Source organism: Salmo salar, chromosome 01 (assembly GCF_965601325.2).
Source record: "Salmo salar chromosome 01, fSalSal1, whole genome shotgun sequence".
NCBI classification, from domain to species: Eukaryota; Metazoa; Chordata; class Actinopteri; order Salmoniformes; family Salmonidae; genus Salmo; species Salmo salar.
Window position 1 is genome coordinate 51029522 of NC_138291.1, and position 13022 is coordinate 51042543.

The 13022-nt window shown below is 40.8% G+C and overlaps 1 protein-coding gene across 4 annotated transcripts in view; it reads right to left on the reverse strand.

The window, feature by feature from the left end:
* The window catches only part of LOC106604288 (mitogen-activated protein kinase 8), a 44318-nt gene that overhangs the window by 18024 nt on the left and 13272 nt on the right, over window positions 1-13022 (reverse strand). For 2 of the 4 annotated variants that reach the window (XM_082974968.1, XM_082974971.1), the window contains exons 2-7: window positions 5752-5930; window positions 4217-4346; window positions 3699-3757; window positions 3133-3271; window positions 1993-2158; window positions 212-283 (exon numbers count right to left, since the gene is read on the reverse strand). In XM_082974968.1, coding sequence (XP_082831094.1) covers window positions 212-283; window positions 1993-2158; window positions 3133-3271; window positions 3699-3757; window positions 4217-4346; window positions 5752-5879 — 694 coding nt within the window. In that variant the 5' untranslated portion in view covers window positions 5880-5930. Of the gene's footprint in view, window positions 1-211; window positions 284-668; window positions 741-1992; window positions 2159-3132; window positions 3272-3698; window positions 3758-4216; window positions 4347-5751; window positions 5952-13022 lie in introns of all 4 variants that reach the window. The other 2 variants (XM_014198781.3, XM_082974969.1) reach the window with 2 other exon arrangements.

The window sequence follows — 13022 nt, forward strand, 5'->3', positions numbered from 1 at the left end:
ATTCCTGTTTTCTAGAACTATCTCTGTGTATTGGCAGAAGCTTAAGTGGTTATGGGGAGGGAGGATGGGAGTATGGGTGTACTTGGATATGGTGGATATGATGGTGGGAATAGTGCAAAAGAAGTGCTCCATGGGGCAGTGGTTGGTGGTAAAAACAAGGTAAAAACACAGACATGGTGAAATGATAACACAGGAAAATAGGAAAGGATACGGTCAGAGCCTGGGAACAACACACTACCTCTGACCATCTCAGCCACAATACAACCCACTGACCACACGTCCACTGCACCATGAATGAAAGGATGACATGCAAACACAGAGAGAAAAAAAATGAAGAAAAGATTAAGGAAATGAGAGAGGAATGTGAATGAATTTCAAAAAATGTACAACACAAATAAATCAGACACATGAAACTGAAAATGGAAAGAGGGATAAATCTGATGAATGAAGGAGAACAAGGAAAGCATGAACGAGTAAATTGGGTGAACGAGAGTGAAAATGGATGCAGCATTCAGGGTCTGCCAGTCTCCAGGCACAGGAAGGAAATCAGGACGTGAAATAAATGTCCATCTCATAAACCGAGAGACTGAAGAGGAATGGCCTCATAGAGGAGGCAAACTGTTTAAGTTCGGCAGGAGACGATTTACAACCAGAAGCACCAAGGATACAGTCCCTTCCTGCGAACAAGATTTTGTGGCGGATCATTTCTGCCAGAATACACCCCACAGACCATATGTCCACTGTTACAACATGGGCAGGAGAGGGGGAGGGGTGGGGTAGCTTTTAGTAGTTAGCAAAGAGACCATTGTTTCTCATTGTGAACAACTTTCCCAGAGGCTTGAATAGAAGTGGATGGCTAATGTACAAGCCGGCAAAAAAAAAAACGGTGTTGTTATTGATTTCATTTCCATGATTTATAAAAACATAACTGTAATGAAAACAGTGCTGTTGTTGTTAGCTAGGTTTACATCCAATTGGCAACAGATTTTCAAGAGAATAGAAAAGAATCTGCATATCAACAATATGAGCATTTTCCCACCAGAGATGTGTTTCCATCAAATTGACTTGTTGCGGATAAGAGGCTGTGCATGATGACATAGTGTACATAAAAATAACTTTTACCGGTTAAATTCCCATGTACCAAATAAAACATACAAGCTAATGGAATTCCATATTTGTGCATAAAGGCATTTCCACCTCCACTTTGTACTGAATACCCAGGGTGAACAAGGTGTAGATTCACACGCAAAGCGCAGCAGATGTTTATTAAGCCGTCGCAGAAGGCAGGAATCGTGGTCACAGGCAGGCAATGAATGGTCAAACAATACCTCACAACCATACAAACAGAAAGAACTGAACTAAATAGGGAGCTGATGAGACCAGGTGAGAATCGAACACAGGTGAAATCAATTAACAAAAATGAAAGACAGGGCTACGTTCCAGAACACAAGGTTGACTAAGAAAATAAAAGCAAAACCTTACACACTTCTCACAGAATTAATGTTACAGACACAAAAATATCCCACCTTGTCTAGTATATTTTGTTGAGTCAACATTTGGAAAGTTTACTGACAAATTTGCTGTTTCCAACAGGCCTTTCGTGACATTTTATTTCCGATGTACTTTACTGACATCTTTTAAATCTTTTTATTTAACCAGGCAAGTCAGTTAAGAACAAATTCTTATTTACAATGACGGCCTAGGAACAGTGGCAGAACTGCAGATTTTTACCTTGTCAGCTCAGGGATTCGATCTAGCAATCTTTCGGTTATTGGCCAAACGCTCTAACCACTAGGCTACCTGCCTCCCCAACAAGGTTGGATGGAAACTTGATTATAGCTGTGATTTGCAATGTGTCATTATAAACATAATTAATATTTACAAGAGTAAAACAACATTAAAACAATGTCATGAAAGAATCTGCAGTGATGGTTAATGAATAAAATCATTTTGGTGAATTAATATTTGCTTGATTGATTGACAGGTACTGACCGTTGGCCTGGTAGCCCATCCCCAGTATGACCTCTGGTGCTCTGTAGTATCTGGTCACTACGTAGGGGGTCATCAGCAGACCTGTAGCCGCCGTCCGAGCCAAGCCAAAGTCCAAGATCTTCAACGTACAGTCTGACTTCACCACAATGTTACTGGGCTTTAGATCCTAGAGAAGGGACAAGGCGAGAACATCATCATTGTCATGATCTTTGTCGTCATCATCGTCATCATCATCAATAGCAGCAGCATATTTTAAAGCCCAGACACAGCGAAAATTGTCTATAGCCTGGGCAGTGTGTTCCAGAGCATTCTTTACTAAAAGATTATGGCAGACAATCCCGTCAGAGAGCACTATTTGCCGTCTTGGCAGTTTGTTTTAGCTATTATAGTATGGGAACACAAGCTCCCCAAACAACGAGAGAGGCAGATGGGGGACATCAGTGAAGCTATGTAGGAGTATAGGAGTGTTGTCATCATAATATTATAAAACAGGGCAGCATCCATATTCATCACCATCTTAACAACAGTAATGAGTCACTCCAATTTAACTACAGTTACTGAGTCATCTTTCACAGATTTGCATGTAGGCAAACGGCCTGGTAGTATGACATACAAACCAGTTACATTATTCTAGCATCTAGATTAATCTCAGAATGATCTCGGTAGTTATTTGTTTTTCCCATCCTTGAGTCAACTTTACATGCTCCATTGGGCCAAGCATGTATCCCAAATCGCACTCTATCACTCCCTATACATTGCATTTATTTGACCAGAGCCCAGGAATAGGGTGACATTTCGGATGCAATCCCAGTCATTAAATCTGAATGAGTATTTAGATCATTAGCAGGTTCCTCCTGCTCTCCTGTGGATATAGCCAATATCACAGCTCTGACAAGGAGGAGTTACTGTAAATCTGGGCTTTTAGCTTACAGTATAATCTTTGGAAATACAACAATCCCCCATTATTAGTTTAGTGTTACCCAGTATGAGCCATACCCTGTGTCTACCTGTTAGCTTATTGTTATTGGTGTGAACTATACCGTGTGTCTACCTGTTAGCTTAGAGTTAGCATGCATGAGCCATACCCAGTGTCTACCTGTTAGCTTAGCGTTAGTGTGTATGAGCCAGTATGAGCCGTACCCTGTGTATGATGCCGGCAGCATGGAGGTGTTTGATGCCACACAGCATCTGGTAGAGCAAGTAGGACAACCTCTCATGATCCAGCTCCATCTGAATCACCTGGCACAAGTTGGCATCCATCAGCTCCATCACAATGTATCTACACAGGTAGGAAAAGAGATGAAAATACACACACCACACACACACACACACACACACACACACACACACACACACACACACACACACACACACACACACACACACACACACACACCGAGCAGGCGCACACACCCACATCTGTGGAGCCAGCTGGAAGGCTTAAACAGAGAGGGATACAGTATGCAGAGAGATTTCAGACAGTTATTCTGGTAATAGCTGAGTAATTATTTAATTGATGACAGACAGGCCCTATTAAAATATCATTCTATGATCCTTCTATGTCTTAATTCCTAACAGCATGTAATCATTTTACACTGTCAAAGGTTTATCATGTTATTATACATCAATTAAGGTGCATTTCCACTGAGGATTTTCCCCCAGTGTTTTACGCAAAAGGCTCAAGACATTTCTTATAATGTACTTACACATCTGCAAATTCTTCTAATGATTTTTGTGGGCTGAATACGTTTAATAGGCCAATGATCTGTAACAACATTAACACACATGAGTCATACACAATGCTTGCTAAATTAGTTTCTTCAATATAAGGAAAACAGTCCATCATAACACGTTTATAATCAAGTCATTTTCAAATGTATTATGCAATATAACAATAAAAAATATAAAAACGGGTAACTGCAGTTCTGGATGCTGGTTGAATAAATCTGCATTTTAGCTGTGTGTATATTAACTATTTGGGCTACCAAAGCAAATGCCTGTTTACTGTTCCTTCTGAAGTACCATTATGCATTCATAAAATAATATTCTTAGAGTTTCTCTCTATGTCCAGCCAGGCCATTCATAAAATAATATTCTTAGAGTTTCTCTCTATGTCCAGCCAGGCCATTCATAAACATAATTGAGGATAATTGTCAGAGTCATACCTAGACTATAATAAAACAGCAGGAAAAAGTCATTGACCAGTGTTGGTAGGCAGACTTACATTTTTGTGATTGACACATTTCATTAATACCAGTTCTCTGTACGCTCTCTTGGCATGCGTCTGGTTCTGGAACGGCCGACTCAACTTCTTAATAGCCACATTTCTCTCAAGGTTGTGGTCATACGCTGAACTGAAAAGGCAAGACCAAGAGCATGGCAATACATGAACACATCCCTAACAATAGGGTGATACAAACTGTAGGAAATAGGAATTTAAATGGATGTCTAATTTGTGTTTCTTTCCATTGGATGTTTTACAGCATGTGACCTTGAAACATGTCATGGTCCATTGTGCCATTGATGGACCAGCTTTGGCATCAACCTTCCTCTATTGATTAAGCACCACAGTATTTAGACAAATTCAAACTGGGGTACTTTGGTATGTAGCTTTTAATTTTATGTTGCCTTGTAAACTAATTGAATATGAAAAAAAAGTATTTCATGGGGCAACAAAAAAAAGACGAAAACCTCAAGCAAAAAGGATTTGAAAACAATACATGGTGACACTATATTTTGTATCCTGTTGTTTACTGATAATTACCTAGTACAACCCGCTCTTAAAACAGTAATTAACCAGTATATGACAGGCAGAAAAAACTAAAAGGGTATGAAGGCCACCACTTAGTTAATGAAAAATGTAGAAAGATTTATCGTGGGGTTTACTTTTGACCATCAAGGCAAACGGAGGGATGAACTTCTTTTCTGGGCATTTATTTTCTGGGGTATTTCGTTAGAAATAGTTAAAAACGGCCTCCTGAGTAGCACTGTGGTCTAAGGCACTGCATCACAGTGCTTTAGGTGTCACTACAGACCCGGGTTCGATCCCAGGCTGTGTCACAACCAGCCGTGACCGGGAGTCCCATAGGGCGGTGCACAATTGGCCCAGTGTCGTCCGGGTTAGGGGAGGGTTTGGCCGGGGGGGCTTTACTTGGCTCATCGCGCTCTAGCGACTCCTTATGTTGGGCCGGGTGCCTGTTGAACGACTCGGTCGTCAGTTGAAGAGTGTTTCCTCTGACACATTGGTGTGGCTGGCTTAAGGAGCGCGGTTTGGCGGGTCATGTTTCAGAGGATTAATGACTTGACCTTTGGCTCTCCCGCAGCAATGAGACAAGATCATCATTGATTCGCAAATGGATATCACGAAATTGGGGTAAAATTCACAACAAAATAAAATAGTTAAAAACATGACAAACAAACCCCAAAGCATTTTGGCATTGTGTCATCCTTCATCAAGGCATAAAGATTTGAGTGTCCACATGGGAGCTCTGTGTGAACCTAAAGTAAATAATTTATGAATAATGAAAGTAGCAACATAAATGTAAAAGATAGCATAAACAATACAAAATATATAGACAAAAATGACTATGCCAATCCAACAATTTTCATTTACTAAGAGGTGACCTCTTCTGCCAGTCATAGACTACCCTTTTCAAAAAGTACCTTGTACCAAGTCTCTATGGCCTTATAGTTTTCTTTAAAGCAGCACATTGTTTTTTTCTTCTCAGTAACTAGTAATTGCATAGTGATTACACTTACCAGACGATTCCCTGTGCTCCTGAGCCGATGGGCCTTAGATTCTGGTAGCATTTCAGAACTGTGAAGGTGGAATCTCCGACATCTAAACTGTAGAACTCCCTCTCTTCTCCTCGCTTGTTGTTATTCATGATGAAACCTTGAGGAGCTGCTTTCTGGGCACCCAAACTATGCTTTCTGGACTATTGACCCACATGCACGCACTCACACACAAATGCACAAACGCATGCACACACACACACACACACACACACACACACACACACACACACACACACACACACACACACACACACACACACACACACACACACACACACACACACACACACACACACACACACACACACACACACACACATACACACAGAAAGAGAATAACATATTTTTAGGATACAGAACAAAGGTAGCTACGGTATGTGTCTGAAGTGCATATTTTTTTGCTTTAAAGATCAAATCTGCATTAGGGGAAACAGAGCCACTGTTCGCCCCAGTGCCTTTGTTATTGTTTTTGCTTTGTTATGGTAATCACATTGCAGATACTTTTGGGAAAAAAATAGATGATTACTTGTAGGATTACCTTTACATTTAAAAAATATGTTTGGTCCTTATCTATATTTTCAAGTCCTATTCTTGAATATCAAGAGCTATTCATTGGAATAACTGACTGGAAATCTGACAGACTTTGATTTTGTAAAGATATAGCCTAATCATATTATTATCTGTATTAAAGTAGAAAGCAATGGGTTAGAATAAGCCTAATTAACCAACCCAAGTAAAATGCAACAACCATTTATGGACAGCTATGTAAAATCTACCATTGATTTATCCTGCAATAGAAGTCGTTCAAATGGTAAAATGTATTTATGTATTCTTCTAATGTGAAAGTAATCTAAAAGAAACTGAGTTTGGGTAATCCAAAAGTTCCGTAACCTACCCAACTCTGCTGGTGACATCACCAGGCAGTAAATTAGTTAATAGACCAATAAGAGAGTTCCAAACCTCTATGCCAATAACAGATCATTTCTAGTTTTCTCCTCCCCACTCAGACCACTCAGTCCTATCAAAATTACTGCTAAAGGGTCATTACACTCCAAAATCAGATGATATTTTCAAACCTCAAAAGCGATCTTCTCTTCAGATAAGTCCACATCCCCGGCATCCTGTTTTGGAGAAGGAGCTACAATCCAATGCCACAATCCAAAATGAATAGCGAAGATAAGCATAATGCAGATCTGCGGTGCTAATCTTTACCATTCATTTGATGGTTGAGGTATATACAGTATATATTGCTGCCTTACATTTTATTTTCCTTACAGATCTACATAAACTACTCCACATTTTCAAACTGTAAGAACATTTTTAGACATTTGCTAAAATTAATAAAACATTAAAAAAACGAATATATTGTGAACGCGTAAGTCTTTGTGTGAAGAGCAAATATTTTCATCAAATTTCACACCATTTATTGAATGGTGTCCACCTGTTCGCATAAGTAGTGGTTCTCATGATTTAAGAATAGATGACCTTGTCTTTGTAAGGTCCCTCTGTTAGATAGTGATATCCAAACAATAATTCGATCTCAGAGCAACCAATTAGAAACATGTCAGTGATACATTTTTAGATAGGCACATATCAGGGGAGGTTACCAAATAATTCCAAGCCACTGAATATCACTTTAAGTATTGTCAAATACGGTAAATAATCTGTAGGTGGAGTATCACATCACCTTGGCACTGTGAGGATCTGGCCATCCTTCCTAACTGAGCTGTAGGAGAGAATGGAAACTGCTAAGGGATATCACTATGAGGGCAAAGATGATTTTAAAACAGCCACAGAGTTCATTGGCTGAGCAGAGAGAAAACTGCATGGATCAACAGCCTTGCATTCATTCCACATTACTGGCCTGTTTGACAGAGAGAAAAGAAGGAAGCCTGTGCTAAAGAAATCCATTCCAAATCATCACTCCTGTTTGAAACATGGCCCTTGAGTTATACCTCAAGACAGCATGGCAAAATACTTAACTTTTTGGCCTAAATGAACAACTTACGTTTCGGCCAAATCTAACACATCACAGAGTGAAACCCTATATAAACTCAGCAAAAAAAGAAACATCCTCTCACTGTCAACTGCGGTTATTTTCAGCAAACTTAACATGTGTAAATATTTGTATGAACATAAGATTCAACAACTGAGACATAAACTGAACAAGTTCCACAGACATGTGACTAACAGAAATGGAATAATGTGTCCCTGAACAAAAGGGGGGGGGGGGTCAAAATAATCAAAAGTAACAGACAATTTCTGGTGTGGCCACCAGCTGCATTAAGTACTGCAGTGCATCTCCTCCTCATGGACTGCACCAGATTTGACAGTTCTTGATGTGAGATGTTACCCCACTTTTCCACCAAGATTTAGATGCACTATTGTAAAGTGGTTGTTCCACTGGATATCATAAGGTGAATGCACCAATTTGTAAGTCGCTCTGGATAAGAGCGTCTGCTAAATGACTTAAATGTAATGTAATGTAAGGCACCTGCAAATTCCTGGACATTTCTGGGGGGAATGGCCCTGGCCCTCACCCTCCGATCCAATAGGTCCCAGACATGCTCAATGGGATTGAGATCGGGGTTCTTCGCTGGCCATGGCAGAACACTGGCATTCCTGTCTTGCAGGAAATCATGCACAGAACGAGCAGTATGGCTGGTGGCAGTGTCATGCTGGAGGGTCATGTCAGGATGAGTCTGCAGTAAGGGTACCACATGAGGGAGGAGGATGTCTTCCCTGTAATGCACAGCGTTGAGATTGCCTGCAATGACAACAAGCTCAGTCCGATGATGCTGTGACACACCGTCCGAGAGCATGACGGACCCTCTACCTCAAAATCGATCCTGGTCCAGAGTACAGGCCTCGGTGTAACGATCATACCTTCGACGATAAACGCGAATCTTACCATCACCCTGGTGAGACAAAACCGTGACTCGTCAAAGAGCACTTTTTGCCAGTCCTGTCTGGTCCAGCAACGGTGGGATTGTGCCCATAGGCGACATTGTTTCCACTGATGTCTGGTGAGGACCTGCCTTACAACAGGCCTACAAGCCCTCAGTCCAGCCTCTTTCAGCCAATTGCGGACAGTCTGAGCACTGATGAAAGGATTGTGCGTTCTTGGTGTAACTCGGGCAGTTGTTGTTGCCATTCTGTACCTGTCCAGCAGGTGTGATGTTCGAATGTACCGATCCTGTGCAGCTGTTGTTACACATGGTCTGCCACTGTGAGGATGATCAGCTGTCCGTCCTGTCTCCCTGTAGCGCTGTCTTAGGCATCTCACAGTACGGACATTGCAATTTATTGCCCTGGCCACATCTGCAGTCCTCATGCCTCCTTGCAGCATACCTATGGCATGTTCACGCAGATGAGCAGGGACCCTGGGCATCTTTCTTTTGGTGTATTTCAGAGTCAGTAGAAAGGCCTCTTTAGTGTCCTAAGTTTTCATAACTGTGACCTTAATTGCCTACCATCTGTAAGCTGTTAGTGTCTTAACGACCGTTCCAGAGGTGCATGTTCATTAATTGTTTATGGTTCATTGAACAATCATGGGAAACAGAGTTTAAACCCTTTACAATGAATATCTGTGAAGTTATTTAGATTTTAACGAATTATCTTTGAAAGACAGGTTCCTGAAAAAGGGACGTTTCTTTTTTTGCAGAGTTTATTTTTAAGAATTGTGGTGGCAGCATCAAGTTATTGGTATGCCTGTCACAGGAAGGGACTGGGGAGTTTTGTCAGGCCCAAAATAAAAGGGGAAAAGCTCATGTAAAAACTTTGAGGAAAACCTGCCTTAGTCTTTGAAGACCTAACACTGTGGCAGTTTTATTTATTAGTGGGACGATTACACACATTTGAACAATTAGGACAAACCAGAATGACTTTCTAATAGATGTTGAGTGTTCCTGAGTGGTCCAGTCTTAGTGCTGACATGAATCTGTTTGAAAAGCTGAGATAAGACTTGAATATTGCTGTCCATCAATGATCCCCAACCAAATTGAAAATTTCAGCTATTTTTCCAAACACAAAGGATATGTGTTGCTACAAGATATGTGCAAAGTTAGTGAAATCTTATTCAACATGATTCACAGCTTTAATTGTTGCTGCCAAAGGTGATTCAAACAAGTAACTCTGGGTTGTAAAGAAATACGCAATCAAGACATCTTAATTTTAATATTTTATTTGACTTATTTTAGAAAATCTCACATTTTTCTTTCACTTTGAAAATGTGGAGTAAGTTGTGTAAATCAGTAGAGGGGAAAAATCTAATTTAATCCATTTTTATATTTACAGTTGAAGTCGGAAGTTTACATACACTTATGTTGGAGTCATTAAAACTCGTTTTTCAACCACTCCACAAATTTCTTGTTAACAAACTGTAGTTTTTGCTAGTTGGTTAGGACATCTACTTTGTGCATGACACAAGTCATTTTTCCAACAATCGTTTACAGACAGATTATTTCACTTATAATTCACTGTATCACTATTCCAGTGGGTCAGAAGTTTACATAGAATAAGATGACTATGCCTTTAAACAGCTTGGAAAAATCCAGAAAATGATGTCATGGCTTTAGAATCTTCTGATAGGCTAATTGACATCATTTGAGTCAATTGGAGGTATACCTGTGGATGTATTTCAAGGCCTACCTTCAAACTCAGTATCCTTTGCTTGACATCATGAAGAAATCAGCCTCTGAAGGAAAATTGTTGACCTCCACAAGTCTGGTTCATCCTTGGGAGCAATTTCCAAACGCCTGAAAGTACCACGTTCATCTGTACAAACAATAGTACGCGAGTATAAACACCATGGGACCACGCAGCTGTCATAGCGCTCAGGAAGGAGACCCGTTCTGTCTCTTAGAGATGAACGTACTTTGGTGCGAAGAGTGCAAATCAATCGCTGAACAACAGCAAAGGAATTTGTGAAGATTCTGGAGGAAACAGGTACAAAAGTATCTATATCCACAGTAAAATGAGTCCTATATCGACGTAACCCGAAAGGCCGCAAGGAAGAAGCCACTGCTCCAAACCCACCATAAAAAAAGCCAGACTACGGTTTGCAACTACACATGGGAACAAAGATTGTACTTTTTGGAGAAATGTCCTCTGGTCTGATGAACCAAAATAGAACTGTTAGGCCATAATGACCATCGTTATATTTGGAAGAAAAAGTGGGAGGCTTGCAAGCCGAAGAACACCATCCCAACCGTGAAGCATGGGGGTGGCAGCATCATGTTGTGGGGGTGCTTTGCTGCAGGAGGGACTGGTGCACTTCACAAAATAGATGGCATCATGAGGGAGGAAAATTACGTGGATTAATTGAAGCAACATCTCTAGACATCAGTCAGGAAGTTAAAGCTTGGTCGCAAATGGGTCTTCCAAATGGACAATGACCCCAAGCATACTTCCAAAGTTGTGGCAAAATGGCTTAAGGACAACAAAGTCAAGGTATTGGAGTGGCCATCACAAAGCCCTGACCTCAATCCCATAGAAAATCTGTGGGCAGAACTGAAAAAGTGTGTGCCAGCAAGGAGGCCTACAAACCTGACTCAGTTACACCAGCTCTGTCAGGAGGAATGGGCCAAAATTCACCCAACTTATTGTGGGAAGCTTGTGGAAGGCTACCCAAAACATTTGACCCAAGTTAAACAATTTAAAGGTAATGCTACCAAATACTAATTGAGTGTATGTAAACTTCTGACCCACTGGGAATGTGATGAAAGAAATAAAAGCTGAAATAAATCATTCTCTGTACTATTATTCTGACATTTCACATTCTTAAAACAAAAGTGGTGATCCTAACTGACCTAAGACAGGGAATTTTTACTAGGATTAAATGTCAGGAATTGTGAAAAACTGAGTTTAAATGTATTTGGCTAAGGTGTATGTAAACTTCCGACTTCAACTGTAAGTATAATGAGGCAGCAAAATGTGACACCTATGCAAGGGGTGTGAAAACTTACTAGGCACTGTAGCTGGATCTAAACGGATGGCATGGGATGTAGATTTGTCTTGACATTGTAGGGTACTTTTGTGGTCTGAAATGCCTGACAAAATGTACATTTTGAGGGTAATGTCCCCATAACTCTACAAGCATGAGGTGGGAGAATATAATATAATCAGAAGCTACTGGACTGACTGTGAACCATACACTCAGAAAAAAAAGTGCTATCTAGAATGTAAAAGGGTTCTTCGGCTGTCCTATAGGAGAACCCGTTGAATAAACTTTTTTGGTTCCAGGTACAACCCTTTTGGTTGTAGGTACAACCCTTTTGGGTTCCATGTAAAACCATTTCCACAGAGGGTTGTACATGGAACCCAAAAGGGTTTTTTCTACCTGGAACCCAAAAGGGTTATTTCTACCTGAACACAAAAGGGTTCTCCTATAGGGACAGCCAAATAACCCGTTTGACACCCTTTTTTCTAAGAGTGTAGGTGGTTTACATCTCTCACCACATTAGTACAGTGGGGGAAAAAAGTATTTGATCCCCTGCTGATTTTGTACGTTTGCCCACTGACAAAGAAAGGATCAGTCTATAATTTTAATGGTAGGTTTATTTCAACAGTGAGAGACAGAATAACAACAAAAATATCCAGAAAAACGCATGTCAGAAATGTTATAAATTGATTTGCATTTTAATGAGGGAAATAAGTATTTGACCCCCTCTCAATCAGAAAGATTTCTGGATCCCAGGTGTCTTTTATACAGGTAACGAGCTGAGATTAGGAGCACACTCTTAAAGGGAGTGCTCCTAACCGCAGCTTGTTACCTGCAAAAAAGACACCTGTCCACAGAAGCAATCAATCAATCAGATTCCAAACTCTCCACCATGGCCAAGACCAAAGAGCTCTCCAAGGATGTCAGGGACAAGATTGTAGACCTACACAAGGCTGGAATGGGCTACAAGACCATCGCCAAGCAGCTTGGTGAGAAGGAGACAACATTTGGTGCGATTATTCGCAAATAGAAGAAACACAAAAGAACTGTCAATCTCCCTCGGCCTGGGGCTCCATGCAAGATCTCACCTCGTGGAGTTGCAATGATCATGAGAACGGTGAGGAATCAGCCCAGAACTACACGGGAGGATTTTATCAATGATCTCAAAGCAGCTGGGACCATAGTCACCAAGAAAACAATTGGTAACACACTACGCCGTGAAGGACTGAAATCCTGCAGCGCCCGCAAGGTCCCCCTGCTCAAGAATACATATACATGCCCATCTGAAGTT